Genomic DNA, 19,410 nt, shown 5'->3' on the forward strand with positions numbered 1-19,410 from the left:
CAGCTGCTCTGGAAAACAGTGTGGAGACTCCTCAAAAAACTATCGATAGAACTCCCCTATGACCCAGCAATAGCACTGCTAGGGATTTACCCAGGGGATACAGGAGTGCTGATGCATAGGAGCACATGTACCCCAATGTTCACAGCAACACTTTCTACAACAGCCAAATCATGGAAAGAGCCTAAATGTCCTTTACCTGATGAATGGATCAAGAAGATGTGGTATATATATACAATGGAGTATTACATGGCAATGAGAAAGAATGAAATCTGGCCATTTGTAGGAAAGTGGATGGACCTTGAGGGTGTCATGCCAAGTGAAATAAGTCAGGCAGAGAAGGATAGATATCATATGTTTGCATTCATAGGTCTAACAGGAGAGACCTGGCAGGGAACCACGGGGAGAGGAAGGGGGAAAGAGAGCAGGGAAGAGTGAGGGACACAGATCAAGGGAGACTACTGAATACTGAAAACGAACCATGGACTGAAGGGGGGGGGGGGGGGAGGGACGGGGTGATGGTCACAGTGTGGGGCACTTGTGGGGAGAAGCACTGGGTGTTATATGGAAACCAATTTGACAAGAAACTATTATAAAAATAAATAAATAAATAAATAAACAATAAAGACTATGTCACTAATCAATAACACACTTACTACATTCATACAATGTACGATCAAGAACATCGACAATGGACTCACTACATATAACTCAAAATGTCTTCCCAAATCGAGTTCAATGAGCTGCAAAGAGTATTTAGGGGTTTTGCTGTTGTTGTTGTTAGCAGATCATGATCTAACGTAGGCTATCATAAAAGCACTGAAACAGGACTCAAAGATACCTACGTTACCAAAACTGAATCTATCATTTTACAGAAGCAAAACTGAGGCACTGAGAAACTGATTTACCTAAATTTTTCCAACTAAATTCTTCCATTTCCTCAAAAAGCCCTTTAATAACTCAGTGCATCTTAAAAACCAATAACTACTCAAATGATAGGAGAAAAAAACAAGCAAAGAAAATATGCTGTACACAATGACCCCATTATGTAGAGTGTTATAATTAATTGCTGTATTCACTGGGCTAAATGGAATACAATTTTTCCCCCAAAATGAGCTCAAAATAAATCCTCCTACTACACAGTGGGAAAATATACTTAGAATTGTTTATAAATATGCATGCCTCTCTAAAAATTATCATTGTATAAAATTCTGACATATGATAGCTCACTTGTGAAAACATTTTTTAAATTTGTTTCCCTATAAATTATTTGTATATTTTCATCTTAATTTATACAAATAACTTTTTCTCCTGGGGAGTAGGGGAATCCCATATGCCACATATGCAAAGTTTAATCATTTTAACTAAAATTTTTAATTACTTGTATATGCTGTGATATTGGGGGAAGATTACAACAGTAGCAATTAGTTTCCAGCTTTCTAAGATCTCATATGTTCTATACACTGAAATACACAGAACACACCTCCTCAATCATGACAAAATACAAAATAAAATTTAAACATGTAATATCAACATGAGTTTTCCAAATCCCACTTCCTTTACGGTAAAAAAAGCCAATCTATTGCTGAAATTTGTTGCCTAGTCTCGACTTCCAAAACAAAGGCACCTCCTCAAGTTGAGTGAATAACAAAATTACAACTCTGAAGATACGTATTTTTAATGTAATTATTAATCATACTAAATAATAAACTTTTAATAACATACCAAAAAGCAGTGTCATGAAGTCCCATTATCTTTAAAAACTCTTTTAACTTTTTCTCTTTTTCTGCTACGATATGAATCGCCAGAAAGTACCCGAAAGGCGAAAAGGCGATGACAAGGTATATTAAAATGACTCCTCGGGGAAACGTGTCTATCTCAACCACAGCAGTTTCGCCCATAATGACAGCTTTAGTGGACTCCAGCTCTTTCCAAAAGGAAACATTGGTCTTCAGCTAGAATTGGAAAATATAAATACAATCGATGAATTTGGTGGCCCCCAATAAAATGTGACAATTACACTGCCAAATTTTATTCAAATCTATTACAAACACAATCCTCAAAAACTACACACTGAAATAAGGTGACAGACCCCAATATCATAGTACAAGCGTATATTACTGCTTTCATTCATTCTGGAAGCATGCCATAAAGTTTAAGTCTGAAGTTAAGTATATACAAATTTTGATGAAATAGCTTGTCAAGGAAAATAAAATTGAACAATTATTCTCTTAAGCAATTATATACATCTTAAGAAAAATGTGCATTTATAAAATTGAGGTATTATGGAATGATTATTAGTACCATGAAAGACTCTCTTTTAAAAATCTTCTTTTAAATAGTATGTCCTATTGTTTTAAAATCTATGTATGCAGCACATATAAATAGGATAATAAAGCTTTATGCCATATGATACTTCTATCTAACATTCAATTAAATGTCTAAAATAAGATCTGCTCTGCCTGTTCATCCAGTGTGGCCTGGGCTGTGGATGGCTAAGGTCTTTGGCCAAAACACAAATAAGTAATAGAACACCATTGATGTGATATATCCTATATTTCACCCTCTTTACCTTAAATTTCTATATTAATGAAATTGGGTAAAATTACATATCTATAATACATTTATACCATGCTCTAAGAATTTATAAGACAATCCGACACATAGCATTTGGTTCCTACAACAAGCCTGGCAAGTAAAGCATTATTATTATTGTCATTTTACGACATAGCAGTCTAACAACAAACAGACGCAGGTCTCCTATTCATTTCTACTGAAATGTGAAACAGCAGATAAGTTCTAAGCAGATCTTTAGATTCTAACTGTAGCCTGGGTACGTGATCCTCATGGAGGTACAGTATTAAAACACAAACTTGGGAGCCAAAAAGCCATAGTTTGAATTAGGTTTGTCACTAATTAACTAAATTTTGAAAAGCTGATCTCCCTGTGCTTCAGTTCCATATGTAAAATGGAGATAATAGCACAACTCTCGGGGCGCCTGGTGGCTCGCTCAGTCAGCAATGCATCCAACTTGATTTCGGTTCAGGTCATGTCACAGTTTGCGAGATCAAGACCCAGGTTAGGCTCTGCACTACCGGCACAGAGCCTGCTTGGGATTCTCTCCCTCTCTCTCTGTCCCTCCCTTGCTGGCACAAGCTGGCTCTCTCTCTCTCTCTCTCAAAATGAACAAACATTTAAAAAAATAACATAACTGCACACATCTCGTATGTTTGCTAAAGATTACATGGATTCATATTAATATATCACTTAGAAACAATGTGTGGCAAATAAGTAATAATTATTAAATAAAAATGAAATCCACCACTATGATTAACATAAAACCATTTACTTTCTTTAAAGTAAGTTATTTTTATTCAAGGGGAAAAGTCTACAGACCATTCATAAATATTACCTATGGTCAACGGAGATAGAATACAGATAGATGGAATGCTAAATCACATGCTTAGAAACCATTAAAAAAAGTAGGGTTGGAAAAATATTAAACTGATATGGAAACCAATTTGACAATAAACTATTTTAAAAAAATATTAAACTGAAAAAATTAAATTGAAAATATGACTTGCCTTTTTTCTTAAAGGAGTTGTAATATGTTATGCATTTGGTACATCTGACAGCAGACAAACCAAATCCTACCGTGAAGACCTTAGGCATAACTGTTAAAATAGCTGCAGCTTTACTGTACTTCCTTCACCACAGTTACCTGTATAATGGCGGCATCTATGGACGCCTGTAAAACGGTGAACCCTGAGGACCAGTACCGAGTAGCCTCGCATGTTGTTGAACAGCCGGCTAGGGGACAAAATGTGAGACATAAGAATCTGCACAGCATGTAAGTGCTTTCTTTTAAAAATAAGATATGAAGGGTGACTAAAACAATATAACTACTCAATGTCCATAGGACTGAAGAAAATAAGAAATTGCCCTTTGAAGGTAAAGAGTATCACACTGCTGATGGTTTATTTGAAATTTTTGAAATAAAAGAGTTACATGTGTTAGGATACTGCATGGTAAATGCATACAAATGGAAAGAAAGAAACTGATAGTAAGCATGGTTATTTAAAATAAGTCACTTTACGGGGCGCCCGGGTGGCTCAGTCAGTTAAGCCTCCGACTTTGGCTCAGGTCAGATCTCACGTTCGTGGGTTCGAGCCCCGTGTCAGGCTCTGTGCTGACACTAGCTCAGAGCCTGGAGCCTGCTTCTGGTTCTGTGTCTCCTTCTCTCTCTCTGCCCCTCCCCCTCTCATGCTCTGTCTCTGTATCAAAAATAAAACATTAAAGAAATTTTTTTAAAATAAGTCTCTTTTTGGGACGACTGGGTGGCTCAGTCGGTTAAGTGTCCAACTCTTGGTTTGAGCTCAGGTTATGATCTCACGGTTTGGTTTGTGGGATGGAGCTCTGCAATGGGATTCTCTGTCTCCCTGTCTCTTTGCCCCTCCCATGCTCGCCCTGCCTCTCTCAAAATAAATAAGTAAATTTTAAAAAATTAAGTAAAGTAAGTCCCTTTTCTGTTTTAAGGTAACTCTACAGTGATTTAGATTCAAAGCACTTCCAGATGCCAGGACAAGTCCAGGTTAAGAGGACAAAAAACAAAACAAAACAAAAAATTCTGTAAAGGCCTTTCAGAAACAAGTCACAAATTCAGGACTTAGCATAAAGGACTTTAACATTGCTCAGTACATGTGTTTCTCCACAGGCTGAAGCACTGAAGGTTATCTACTGTGATATAAACAGCCAGCTATAAAACTAATAAACTTCACTGGCAGAAGACCTTGAAATTTTAAAGATACGTAATACACCATATGTGAAAAACAATTACATTGTGGGAAAAAAATGCTGATTTAGAAAGTCATATAATTCAAGGCACAATTTTGCTTTTTGTTACTGTAACACACAGAAGTCTATTAAAATTAAAATGGATGTTATGTAAATTATACTTCATATTACACATAAATGTAGATAGATATTTGTGTATACATATATATATATTTATGCTATACTTGATAGTTTTATTTGAACAAGTACAGCTGAAAATGCCAAGGCTGGACCCTATCAAATTTTGCATATGAACAAGAGCAGTGAAGACATGCATTTATTTGATTTATAAGATTATTCAGGGCTATTTACCTCTTGAATCCATATAGATAGAAGATACTGGAATCATATCAGGAAAAAAACGGAGTTCATAGGACATGATATCCTTGAAAACCACACCTACAAAGTTGTTGGGCTTAGAAAGACTGGACACTAACAATTCTTTCTCACTTGTATATTCTTCAGTAATTATGACTGTAAAATATTAGAATAAAGTCAATTCACAAATTAGAAGTTTACTATCATACAAAAGACTGAAATTTTGCATCATGTTCAATGAATATAATATTTTATAAGCACTTTTGTTTTATTCTCTAACTTCCTTGAATATGAAGAGAGCCATTCTAAAACTGTACTCAATAATAAAAGAACAGTACAATTTCACAGACACTATTTCTCTCGGCTGTCCTCTTATTACATAAATTATGTGTCTGTGTAACGTGTGAGCTATTAATACGATGAAGTTTAGTATATGTTTTATTAGGTAGTATGTGCAGTTCACTGATCTATTTTAAAGTAAAACATACAATAACACGTTGAAACGTGAATGGATATTTTATTTTCAAATTGTTTCTTACGAAAAGGAAAATTCCATAATCCTTCTCAGCAAGCAAATACGTACTCCAGTAACTAAAACACAACTCTCTTTCAAATAAAAATTGCCCTTTCAACCCCATACTGCTTGTTCCTTTCTTAGAAAATATATGGAGAAAAAACTTCAATTTCTATTTATCTTTGTTTCACATCAGATAATCCAAATTTTTAAATATTTTCTTAAAGTTTTATGTATTACAAGCAACTTCTTCACTATAGAAGCTTCAGAACACACAGTGACACAGAAGAACATAGGATTATGTGCTTGACCATGAGCAATTTAGTTCCCCAAACTTCAGCATCCTGAATATCTAGCTGATCACACTGGTTATTAAGATCGAGTGCAATTACAAACATAAAAATGTTTCGTAAGTTATGAAATATTACTTCAATGTTAATTGTCATGATTTTCCAGACCATTAAGGTGGACATGGATTGATGTGAAAAAAGAGGGTGTTGGTTCAACGTCCTACAAGTCATGTTACCACACAGGGATGCATATTCCACTTTCAGACAGTCCTCTTGTTAAAAACACAGGACAAAAAAAAAATCTACTGCTAAAATCTACTGCTTTAGCAACAAAGTTTAATACACACTGACTTGCATTTCTTTGGTGTACATGCTTTACTCCGACTCAGAATTACCAAAGAATTTCATTCTCAACATTTCTATCAGTGTTTTGACCTGGCATGCTAAATGCTTGTGGCTACCTAGGCTACTTTTTCTTAGATAAACCAAGAAACATACTGGTAAGATAGGGCTTGACAAAACTATTAAATAGTAATAAGTCAGAAAGAAACCAATAGGGAAAAAATCATCCAGCTCCTGATTTTATAAGCAGCATCTATTCAGTGCTGCATTATCCAAAAGTATGATGATACATACTAGAAGCCAATTGCAACTATCCGATGGAAGACAACATGTTAATCTGTTATGTTCAACAGTTCAACAATTCTTTAAATCAGTCATCACATTATACATATTTCTGTCACTTTCTCTCCTTCTTGACTTGGGTTGTCTCACAGCCATTTTGGGCTCATTAGTGCTGCCTCACTTACACTGTTTTCCAGCCCATGAGAAGCAGAGAAACAGACCTAGGTATTAGCCACAATAGTAATCTCCAAAGCGAAGCACTACTTCTGTTTACACCATACACCTCCATAAATAGACACGACAGTGTGAAATGATTACTGCTTTGCAATCTTTCTATCTCTAGCTTCTTAATTACTATAGGAGTTGGAATCAAAATGAAATATTCCTTCCAATCCTTTATCCTGTACAAATATGCATTATTTTATAAATGTCTGAGAATATAAAATATTAAGACTTTATATATAAAATATGCTTCCGCAGAATTGAATTATTTGAATAATTTTTATTAAACTATATTTTGGTGAGGGGACATATCCTGAAGTGTTAAGAATGTCATTTATTCAATAAAGCAAGCAAAAAAAATACTGAGGAGGCTTTCCGTTATAGATAGAATCCATATATAAGCTCACAAACCATCAGGAAGGTGATCAGAAGACACTTTCTGCATGATGTTTCTTGTAGTATTAGTCACTGGAGTATATCCAAGAATTAGGTTAGAGAGAACAGATTTGTCCATAGGGGCAAGTTCTATATCAGGAACTTCTTCATATTTCTTATTTGGATGCATCATGCTAATTAATATTAACCAAAATAAAAAAAAGAGTGGAAAAAGAATTTCCTACAATAAAGGAGACAAACAAAGTGATTATAAAATACACCAATGGCAACAAACATCATCAAGATTTCTATGCAAATAATATAACTAATACTAAGGAAAAACCATGAGGACTTTGGGTCTCCTTTCTTACGTACAAAAAGCAATTCTATCCCGAAAGAAATACTGTGTTGAGCATCTCCCCTAACTCAACAGTAAGATGGGAAGTCATGGGGAATAAACTGGAATAATGTTCCACAAAGTTATCTGTGAAATTCTTTTTCATTCCATGAAACTTGGGGAATGCATGTCTAAAAGTTCAAACTTCAGCACTGATACTAGAAATTCATTAAATTGGGGCGCTTGCGTGGCTCAGCCGGTTCAGCGCCCAACTCTTGATTTCGGCTCAGGTCGTATCTCACAGTTCATGAGTTTGAGCCCCACACAGAGCCTGCTTGGGATTCTCTCTCCCTCTCTCTCTGCCCCTCAACTGCTTCTGCTCTCTCTGTCTCAAAATAAATAAACATTTAAGACATTAAAAAAGAAATTAACTATATTTAAGAACCATTATTAAAATGTTCAACATTCAAGAAACAACAGGTAACTTAGGTATTTCTGTGCTGACGCAAGTTTTTACTTTACAAGCACATTAAAGGGACCTAATGATATAAAATTATACTTTAAATGTATCCAGAAAAATAAATCACCTCTTAAAGATGAACATATCAATGCAAAAACTGCGGTAAGGCATAAGAAAGAATCATTTAACTCACCTGAACACTACTTTTTTTAGTTCTGCACTTAATGAGGTAATTCTTCAGGAGGAGTGTTCTGGTCTGTCTCCAAACCCCCACCTCCCTAATTGCAGTAGCCATGTTTTCTGGATCAGTCTATCAAAAGAGTAAATTAAAAAAAAAAAAAACCTGGAACCACACAGTCAAGCACATGCCATTTAATAGCAAAAACAAACATTTGTTTCAGTCTCAGGTTAGCTGGAGTTAAGCAGGTTCCAAGCTGTCTCTCCTATCTGGACTAAATACATGAGCAGCAGCTTGAAGACCCTGAAAGGTAAACAGTAGCATGTGAAACAAGATGGAACCAGAATTCAAAATCCCCACAACCAACAGTGAGTAAGCTCATGACTATTTTTTTCTCTTTTAGTATCCCCCAAACTAAATGCATTAGAAGCAGACACTGGAGCAGAGGAAGTAAGAGCCAAAAGCTCTCTAGCTCTGGCTTGAAAAGTAGGAAAGTCTTTTGCTCAGGTAGAGTGCGGATATACCCAATCTTGTTTTTTTTTTTCTTTTACATTGTCCTATGTCCCTATCCCCAAGCAACTGCACGACAGTAGTGTCAGACTGCAGTAATGAAAGCTTAATGGAGCCCAAACTCTGACGCAGGGGAACCTTTCTCTCCATTAATTAGAGCGATAGTTTCAAAAGAGTAGGGGCAAATCCCAAGGTGTTCATCTCCTGCTGCGGGGCCCTGGATGTGGTAGATGCAGTTGCAGAGTGTGCGGCCCAATGGGACAAATAAACCCTAGCTTTCTGGTTCTGGGATGGCAAAGAGAAACCACAGGGAATATGAAAGCAGAAGGGAGAGCAAATAAAAAGCAGAGCTCAGGAAGGCAATATAATAAAAATTGCTTATTAACTCCCAGACTAACCCCCAAGCTGAGCACACCCGGACCTAATCCCATTATGTGTACCAAAGACTTGAGGAACTGAACTAAAAGACAGACTACTGCCAGGATTCAGTCTGACTACTGGGGGGCATACATAGGACCGATCCAAACCGCACTACAAGGACCCCTGAAAACTGAACTGAAACTAGAACCACAGCTCGGAGAATGCAGATGAAGCACAAGACCTGAGCCTCACCAGGCTGATAGCATGTTAAAAGTATCAAAACTCTCCATGTACTTAAAAGAAAACCCAGGCTCTTACAATCCAAAAAACCCAACCAAACCAAGAAGTGTATGGAAAATATCAACTCTATTAAGAAAAGAAAAATCAACATATAACAATGCCAAGGTGACAGATTTTAGAATTATCAGACAAAAATGTTAAAGTATTTTAAAAATGCTCCAGCAAACAATAGTGAGTACTCTTGAAAACAATAAAAAAAATCTCAGCAAAGAAACAAGACATACATTAGCACCAAATTTAAATTTCAGAAGAGAAAAGCGCAGTAACAAATAAACAAAACCCAAAGAATGGGCTCAATAGTATAATGGAGATAACAAAAAGTCAGAGAACTTCACAGATCAACAGAAGCTATCCAATCAGAATCACACAGAGAAAAACATTAAAAAAAAAAAAAATTAACCGTAGCAGAGAGAACCATGAACAATAACAATGGTCTAATATTCATATTATCAGAGTTCCAGAAAGAAGAGCGTTAGTGATGAAAAAGCATTTTAAAAAATTAATGACAGAAAACATCCCAAATTTGGCAAAAGATAAAAACCTATAAGTTCCCAGAAGCTCAGTGAATCCCCACAGTATAAATCAAAGGAAATCCATACCCACACATATAATTAAACCACTAAAAATTTTAGACAGTGAAAAATCTGGAAAGCAGAGAATAATCATGCATTACCTACAGAGGAATGGCGATTTGAGTGACAGTAGATTTCTCCTAAGAAACTCTGTGGCAAAACTGGGTTACTCCTACACTACCGGAGGGAGAGCCGGTTCAGCTGCGGCGGAAACAGTCTGTCAGCTCCCCAAAGAGGTAAACATAGAATCACCATATGACCTCACTATTCCACTTCTAAATATATACCTAGAAGAACACTTTAGGCATATGCCACAAAAACTGAAAACAGGTAGTCAATCAAGTGGCACTTCATGCAGGGTCACTGCAATACTACTCATAGCTGCCAACAAAAGATTGAAACAGTTCAAATGTCATCAACAGATGAATGGACAGACAAGTTGTGGTATTTACACACAATTAAATATTATTCAGCCATAAAAAGGAATGAAGTACTGATACATGCTACAATATGGATGAACCTTCAAAACATTATGTTAAGGGAAAGAAGCCAGACACAAAGATCAACTATTCCGTGATTCCATTTATATAAAATTTCCAGAACATATAAAGCCATAGAAATGAAATGCAGATAGTGGCTGCCAGAGGCTGGGGAAAGAAGAGAAAAGAGAGAAACTGCTTAATGAGTAATGGGTTTCACTCTGAAGTGATGGAAACAAATTTCACCTTAATAATTTTTTTTTAACAGTCTGACCTAAATCATTGTCCCAAGTCCAGCATCCCCCTTCCAGCCTAACTTTACCCTCTGGAGGTCCGTGGAGCTCTTTCTGCCAGTGGACCTGGACCTCTGCTGGAGCTAGCTCAATTTTTCAAAGAGGTTATATTAAAGCTGAACCCAAGAGAAGTGGCCAGAGTCTCAACTGCACTCTCTGGGGTCCTTATTCCAATCTGCTCATCCCAGTAACCCAGGCTCTTCACACCGAAGGGTGTTGAGAAGGCAGCTTGGAAGACACAAGGAAAAGCCCTGTTAGGCCATCATCTACGACATCAATTACTGCTTGTTGTATAGAAACCTACTTGATGGGGGCCAGTGGGGTGACTCTCCTCCAAAACAGGAATAATCTGTTCCAAGCTGGCTAACCATCTCTACCCAGATAAAAAAGCAGGCAACTTTTTAGAGGCAGCTTGTCTTACCCAAAAAAAGTAAATACAAATTAAGTTTGAATTAAATAAGTATCCTCTTTATACACACAAAGAGATTTTTTTTAAATTTAACAGTGGGATTATAGACAACTTTTACTGTCTTTGTGTTTTTTTCTATTGTCTCCATTTTGCTTAATGTTACTTATATAGTTAAAAAATTACACAGATATATTGTAAAAAACATTAAATAAGTAAATTAAAAACAACAATACTAAAGCAGTCAAGAATAGAAGACATATTAAAATAAATTATTTGAACAGTCTCATTAATGTTATATCAGATTCTGTAGGTACTGATAATCATCTCTAGGCCAAAAAGAAGAAACAAACAAAAAAGAGAAAAACTACACTCATTCAAAGATGATTTACTACAATACAAACAGAAACATTAACCAGTACAGCAAGAACATTCTCATTATCTGCCAAAACATATTGATTTAGTGGGCACCAATGAATTATTCATTCAAATTGAATGCTGCATGCTTAAGTCTTCATTTTTAGAAAACAGGTCTCTCATAAAACAGCTGATGGACTCACAAATGCTTTTCTTCCTTGAGAATTGTTCTCTGAACTAAGGGCTTAGTCTTTAATAGACTGGTCTGAAGTCCATGAACTTCTGCACCCACCCCACCACTAATCAGGGCTTTTTAAAGCAAAACTTACTTCTATTTGCCACCCACCCACCCATCATGCCAAGAGACACAAGAACCATCTCCATCACCACCACTACCACTCTACAGCCACCCCTGGGCTGTATCCAGTCTCCTGGCAGTATGGAATTGTTAACCAAGAGACCCAGAAACTGCGAGTCATGGAGACAGTTACTTAATGGAAACATTTAACAAAGAATATTCAGGGGCGTCTGGTTGGTTCAGAGGGAAGAGCAAAGGACTCTTGATCTGGGGGGCCCTCGAGTTCTAACTCCACATTGGGCATAGCGTTAACTTAAAAAACAAGAAGAAAGACAGAAAGTTCGAGCACTCTTGGCACTAATCTTTTCCCTAAAGTATGATACCTACTGTGCCCAAAACTTTGTTTTTCTGTCTTAGAGTATGTGAAATGCCCTACTGCCCACCCACTATATTTTATTTTCACAGAAGTGGCCAGAATCAGATTCTATCTCTCACAATCAAAAACACATAACCAATATAACAGTATGCTTTCTTAACCCCATGGTTAGAGGAATCATAAGGCCAATATTGATTTTCAAAATGAAGCACAGCTTGAACAAAGGGGAATGTTAAAAATCTGCCCAACGGCCTCACCCTACTAACTGAAGAAGTCCAGAGAATAATGGGAGTGTGTAGGGGCAGATAAAAAGTTGAGAACCACTTAATGATGTAAAGGTCTTCAAGTTGCTTTAAAATAATATTAATAGCTAAATGTCTCTATAGAAGATAATGTACAGTGACTTATGAAAGAAGTCAATTGGTGTCTATTCAATCCTCAGTTTTATGTACATTCCTCCAAAACACAACATCCCTTCATAAACAAAAGGTGCTTTTATGCTATTTTCCTTCTGCTCCTGAGCTCTATTCTTTAGCTGGGTTTTTCTTCCCTCATCTTTTTCCTTGGTCAAATGGTCCGGCATGACACTGTGCCCAGGTCCCCCAGGGAAGACTTTCTACTTACTGGCTGGATAATCTTGTCAGTCTGTGGCTCAGCTGATCCATCATCATCTGTCATCCCTCTCTTACCAAAAAGATTCAGAATCAATGCAAACAAAAACTAAGCTAACAGTTTATTTAATATTTATAAAAAGAAGATACTGCATCTACATTTGACTTTATTATTTTAACAAGATTTTTATTTTAAATTAAAATAAGAGGTTTCCAATAACCTCCTTTCAAGAAGAGGTTAACCTATCAGGTAAAACCCCAACCTCACCTCTTCATCTACTTTCATCTCAGAGAGGAAGTGTATGTATGTATTTTTTTTAATGTTTTCATTTATTATGAGAGACAGAGCATGAATATGGGAGGGGCAGAGAGAGAGGGAGACACAGAATCCAAAGGAGGCTCCAGGTTCTGAGCTGTGAGCACAGAGCACAAAGCAGGGTCAAACTCACAGATCCCAAGATCATGACCTGAGCCTAAGTTGGATGCTTAACCAACTGAGCCACCCGGGTGCCCCTGTACTTTTTTTTTTTTAAGTTTATTTACTTTGAGAGCAATAGAAAACAGAGGGAGGGAGGGAGGGAGAAAGAGAGATAGAGGAAGGGAGGGAGGGCAGAGAGAGAGAGAGAGAGAGAGAGAGAGAGAGAGAGAGAGGGATAATTCCAAGCAGGCTCTTTGCTATCAGCACAGGGCCCCATGTGGGACTTAGACCTACAAACCATGAGATCATGATGTGAGCCAAAACCAAGAGTTGGATGCTCAACCAACTGAGCCACCCAGGGGCCCCTAAGTGTCTGTACTTAAATTGAGAGGCAACGCAAGCCCTTAGGTGGCTATGGACTTTCAGCACCCTGGCACTATTCTCCCCTCCCTCTGCACACAATCAAAACACAATACGCTATAGCAAACCCAAGCATTATCTTCAAACGTGCTGAAAGAAACTTGAATCAGTAAACATTTACATAAAAACAATACCAAAGTCAACAATCACAGTCCCAAGAACAATGCCTGATGGAGTAGAGTGCGGCCTCTGGAGCCAAACCAACTAAACATGAATCCTGCCTCGCCACCTATTAGACTTTGGGCGAGTTACCTGACTTCTTTGTGTCTAAGTTTTCTCATCTGTAAATGAAATAATAATAGTATCCACATCTATGGCTAATTGAAATGATGAAGAGAATTGACACATGTAAATAAAAATTAATACATGAAAATGGTGTCTGCCACAAGGCAAGCAATTATACATGTTGAGCACTATTGTATATAAAATCATTAAAACTAGTATCTTCAAAAGGATAATGAAGAATATCTATTCATGAAACAAGAACAAGGCAATTAAGAAAAACCTACTTACAGAACCTGGAAATCAAACAAATGGATACAAATAAAATTCTCAATAGACGGGGCAAACAGCATCTGAAGGCAAATCACTGAGTCCGAAAGAAGACTTGAGTCAAGGAAATCTCCAGGAATGGATGGTGAAGGACAAAGGGACTATAATGATTAAGAAATCCATAATGAAATTGTAAAGATCGATCAGTATGACTGACTATAGAGAGCAAGATGGAGTCACTCCTGTCAAGCAGGGGCCTGTGTCAAAGGGTGACGTGCAGTAAGGGCACTGCAGCTACCGGGTAGCACCAAGGCCAGCGCCAACTGAGGACCGCCGCCCCCCCAGAACTGGACAGAAGCAGAGGCAGTCTGCAAGGGCCCAAAGCTGATTAAATCCCTTTAAAAAGCGAAGATTTTTGCAGCAAATGTCACTCTTCAGACACGACCCCTCTCGGTCTAACAGATCAGAAGAGGCATCTGCTGAAGGCTCTGCCCGACTGATCTCCGAACAGAATGGAGACACTTCGCTGCTCAACACAGTCAGCAGTAAGTGACCCCAGACCAGGCCTGGGCCTCCTCTCAACTCTGTGCCCTCTGACTGACTTCACGCTCTGTTCGCTGACCTCCCACCCTCTGCTACGTTGTTTGTTGTGTGACTGGTCTTGGGTTTTGCTTTGAGTGCTGAATGAGAAGCCAAGTTAGTCACATGGTGAAATGTCACTGAGTTTGGAATCCTGAAACTGCTTTATAAGTATGTCAACCTTGCTTTATGACCAAATAAAGCTGACATTGTGGAAAGACAAGACTCACGTGTGCGCCTTCACAGTGTGCTCATGACGGTGACCTGCACAAAGTAACGTTTCTTACATTCGCGAGCTCTAGTCTCATCGTGTGAAAACATTAAATTTCAATAACCTTAAGCTTATTAAAATTATTAAAACATCTTAAAGAAGCAATCCCATTGGCTGCTTGTTTCCCTCCTTCCTGACATGAAACACCTGGTTTGGTGTTTTAAACCTGTGAGTTTAATTCCTTATAAACCTTTCACCTAAACAGTAACTTCAGAGCTGTAGTCGGGTTTTTGTAAACAGTCACGACAATGGACCTATTTGTGCTCCTCACCTTCACAACCCAGTGTGCAACCGAAAGGGGACCAACTGAAAAGGGCCACAGGGATGCATCTGTCAAGGTCTGCTCTTCATAATCATGTGAAGTACTGACTCTACTGTAAAAGGTTCCTTACAAATTATGGGTGCTTAGCAAAATATTTTGCCTCCTCCTCTAATATTGAGACTATTCTGGCTCTGAGAATTAATGCGTGTCCTTCGGGGAAAAGACAGAAAGAAAAAGAAAGGATAAAAACAGGGTGCCTGTAACTCACACTGGCCTGGTAATCACAGAAGACCCTTCTCACCCCCATCCCCCACTCTTCTGCAGGGTATCGAATGGAAAACTCGAGTGGAGGAAGGATGTGGGAAGGCAGAGCTTTCTATACTGAAGCCAAAGATAAAGGGATGGTCTCTGAGATGAGACTGACTGGTAAGGCGGGGAATGAGGTTTCCTGAAAGAAAGGTGGAGACCCAGCCAGCGGAGTGGACAGGAAAGTGGTGCTTCTGAGCGAGCGCACAGCTGCAAACAGGGCTGCCAAGTGAGAAATGAGGTGTGGCCAGCAAGGGGACATCTGCGAAGTCTTTACGTTCTCAGGTGCCTTTTCCTGAGCTGTAAGACAGCCCATATTTAGCACAGAGCTCTACGTGTCCTCTTTCTATACTGGAATTCTTTTCGATCATCCCAAACTTTAGAGCCTTATAAAGGCATGCAAAAGAATAAAAGGAAAAGACAAGAAAGGATGCTTAGCCAGCCCCGCATCTGACATTGTAAATGGGAACAGGATCACAGAGACAACACCCAGGAGGGCACTGACTAGTGACAGAGTTCATGAAAGCCAGGGCAGAGCTGGAAACGGTGGAGAGAACCAAACGTCATAGGCAGCGTTCCAAGTAGACACCACGTAGGCCTTTCTCTACTGCAGCGTATGCTAGAAGATGGTCCTTGAAAGCACAAGCTAATAACTGAAACACAATAAAATGCCTGATGGTGTATTTTTAACAAAACATACCTCTTGGAAAACATAAAACTTGATACAGTTCAGCTCAAATCCTTACCGGCGCAGGATCTTTAAACTGTCCAACAAAGCCAAGTCTTAACTGCTAAAAACAATGACAAAGACACAGAAATAAGAGTACAAACTTAAGCTTAAGCATTTTAAAAGTTACTTTTCATTGTCCCACGGCACACCTGGGGAATGCACTGTTTGCTGTAGAGCTTTTAAATAATAGCTATGTACAGGGGTACCTGGGTGGCTCAGTCAGTTGGGCGTCTGACTTCAACTCAGGTCATGATCTCATGGATCCTGAGTTCAAGCCCCGCATCAGGCTCTATGCTGACAGCTCAGAACCTTGAGCTTGCTTCCGATTCTGTGTCTCCATCTCTCTCCCTCTCTCTCTCTCTCTCTCTCTCTCTGCCCCTTCCCCACTCATACTCTGTCTGTTTCAAAAATAACATTAAAAAATTAAAGATAATAATAATTAGATTTGTTTTAAACACCTAGTATCACAAAATGTTTAATCAAATATTGAACTTTCCTAGATAAAAACAATTCACACAATCTATAAATGGCAGGAAAACTCGAAGCCCACCAAAGTCCATCTTCCTTTTCTAATGTATCAATAAATGACTTAAAATAAAGACTAGCAGTTATATAATCCCATATTCAATATCAAATATTTATTCATTTATGAAATATTGATTATATCTGCTATAACACATATATTACCTTTCTCAAAGCAATAAAAAAATATATAGGAGTCTTAGAAATAATTGTTACAGAGAGATTATTTACAACCTATTAGTTTTATTTCTGAGAGAAATGAATCAAGATTATATCCTATAAAATAAAGAAACGGAATCATCTTGGTAAGGATATGGTCAGTCACCTTTTGCGTAAGCTTCAAAGATTTTTAGAAAGGCTCTTTGCTGAAAATGTTCCCTCTCTCCAACAGATAACTACTGGACATTACTGCTAGCCCACCCAAGCAGAGCTGATGATCCCTCCTTTCTTCCACATCCATAACCAATAAATAAACTAACTGCATTCACTACACTGTGTCGTCCTCATTATTTGTTTGCAAGTCTTAATCTTGAACTTGACCATGAGATCATTGACAAAGAAGACTGCCTTATTTATCTTTGCTTCTCCACCACCAAGGGTAATATTATAAATATCCTCTTCCTGCAAATTCCTTTATCAGGGGTTGCTAAGATTCCCTACAGATCTAAGGTCTGCAAGCTATGATGGAGGAGGTGGGGGCTAAATCCAGCCCGCAGCCTGTTCTGTACAGCCCAGGAGTGAAGGGTGTTTTTCACATTACTAAATGGTTAGGGAGACACAGGGAGGGGGGGAATCAAAGAAGAATAACATCTGTGACATGTAAAGTTACATGAAATTCAAAAATCATGTCTACAAATAAAGTGCTACTGAGACACAGCCCTGCTCATTCATTTCTGTATTGTCAGTAACCACTTCTGCACTACAGTGCAGAGTTCATTGATACAGGGACCACAGGGCCCACAAAACCTAAAATATTTACTACCTGGCTCTTTACAGAGAGTGTGCCGACCCCTGCTATAGATTAAAAGAGGAAGAAAAAAGAAAAGTGGCACATTCACTTAACATTTACTAAGAAACATGCATCAAATATAACGGGAAAAAATAGACACTGTCGATGACTTTGCAGGTAAGCAAAATTTACCATAATGTACTATGTGCAATTGGGTGAAGAATGGGATCGATCCTTCAGGCAAAGAAAAAAGAATGGAAAAGCTAGAGTCCCAAAAGGGTATGACTTGTATAAGGAACAGGGATTCCTGTGACACAGCTGAGGCCTGGGCAACCGACCCGGGGCAAAGAGGCGGGTGTATGCTCCAGATAACACCGTAAATACAAGCACCGGAGATGGGCTGTGAAATCCGTTGTGCGCAAAATTACACACCTTTATTCTGTGCACCATCTACAGGGTCCTGTATTTCCTCTACTTTGCTTTTCAGACCTAAGAATAATCAACTTAATTGCCTGGCAATCACACATTTCACTAGTCCATTCATTCTCCCAATCCCTCGACCTCCCCTCACTGCTACCAACAGCTGCACCCTCAGATTAACACTTTGGCTCCTTCTTCACTGAAAAAAAAAACTGAAGCAATCAGAAGAAACTTCCACAAGGTCCCTCCTATCCTTCTGCCTGAAAGCTATGCCTATGGTAATGTTAAATATTCCGACGGGCCATCTCTGCCTAAACTGGTGGACTCCTATTTTCTTTAAAAATCTGAACCTAAGAGCCTCAACAGAATCGGGTATTTAAGGTTTACTTTTTTGGAAGAAGAGTTTAAGAATACATTTGGCAGATGAAGTGAAAGGAACTCCTGCCAAATTACATCACCGGTTTCTCAACTAATAAAAGCACCAAAAAATTTAACTTAACCGGAGATATGCCATAAGCACTCTCTTCTCAGGTTTTAAAAGGACTGGATAGTGTAACAATAAAACAAAATACTGTCCAATGATGGAACCCGAATCTGTGACATATTTTTTTGTTGAATGGGAAAACAACAAAATGGTACCCCATCCCTCTTCTCACGCAAAATAGGTTCCCAAAAGCTTGAGCTTCCAACTACTTTAATCCAATTAACTCACAGGCTAGGAAAGGTTACTATTCAGTAGAACACGCCGAAATTATTTGATATGCTCATCCTCCTAATTAATTCACGGGCAGAGTTTATAAACTGCATTCACCTTGGTACTCCACCCACGTAGTACACAAAAGACACTCAAATAAACATGTAAAATATTAATAAATACGCTTTTACCCTGGCTGTAAGATTTCCTTACGCCCAACCCAGGTTAAAGGGAAACACACCGGAGCAGCGTTAACAGTCTGCCTTGTCAGTTTGATTTTTAACCCAAATATCCCAAGAGCCCTAACTGCTCTCCCCAACAGTGTTTTCTTGGATGGAGTCTTCCCGGAAGGTATATACCCACTGCATCGCTCTCTTGGGCAGACACAAAATCTGGGGGCTAAAGCCCCAGGATCTAGTCAGGCGTCCGCGGGTTGGAATCCCACTCCCTCCTTTCTGCTAGTCGAGACTCTGCGCCCCACTTTCCGCATGTGCCCAAGCTCCTAGGGGTGCCGCCGGGATGAAAGGAGACGACACGGAGCCTGGCTCCCAGCGGGGAGTCCCGGGTGACTCCCCCACCCCACCCCCCGTTCCTTCAGCGCGTCCCCGACAGAGAGCTCAGGACTATCTACATTCTT

At 38.6% G+C, this 19,410-nt stretch overlaps 1 protein-coding gene and 1 long non-coding RNA gene across 3 annotated transcripts in view; one reads left to right on the plus strand and one right to left on the minus strand.

Moving 5' to 3' along the window:
* Nucleotides 1–16,240, minus strand: part of ABCA5 (ATP binding cassette subfamily A member 5) — a 64,415-nt gene extending 48,175 nt beyond the window's left edge. The window contains exons 1-6 of one of the 2 annotated variants that reach the window (XM_029928263.1): nucleotides 16,205–16,240; nucleotides 8,164–8,280; nucleotides 7,210–7,414; nucleotides 5,143–5,304; nucleotides 3,719–3,807; nucleotides 1,723–1,952 (exon numbers count right to left, since the gene is read on the minus strand). In XM_029928263.1, coding sequence (XP_029784123.1) covers nucleotides 1,723–1,952; nucleotides 3,719–3,807; nucleotides 5,143–5,304; nucleotides 7,210–7,414; nucleotides 8,164–8,265 — 788 coding nt within the window. In that variant the 5' untranslated portion in view covers nucleotides 8,266–8,280; nucleotides 16,205–16,240. Of the gene's footprint in view, nucleotides 1–1,722; nucleotides 1,953–3,718; nucleotides 3,808–5,142; nucleotides 5,305–7,209; nucleotides 7,415–8,163; nucleotides 8,281–16,158 lie in introns of both variants that reach the window. The other variant, XM_029928261.1, reaches the window with a different exon arrangement.
* Nucleotides 15,121–17,173, plus strand: LOC115282297. The gene is made up of 3 exons (XR_003904577.1): nucleotides 15,121–15,228; nucleotides 15,477–15,578; nucleotides 17,102–17,173. It is a non-coding gene; the product is annotated as an uncharacterized LOC115282297 (long non-coding RNA).
* Nucleotides 17,174–19,410: the final 2,237 nt, after the last annotated feature.

The sequence above is a fragment of the Suricata suricatta genome, chromosome 17 (genome assembly GCF_006229205.1).
Source record: "Suricata suricatta isolate VVHF042 chromosome 17, meerkat_22Aug2017_6uvM2_HiC, whole genome shotgun sequence".
NCBI classification, from domain to species: Eukaryota; Metazoa; Chordata; class Mammalia; order Carnivora; family Herpestidae; genus Suricata; species Suricata suricatta.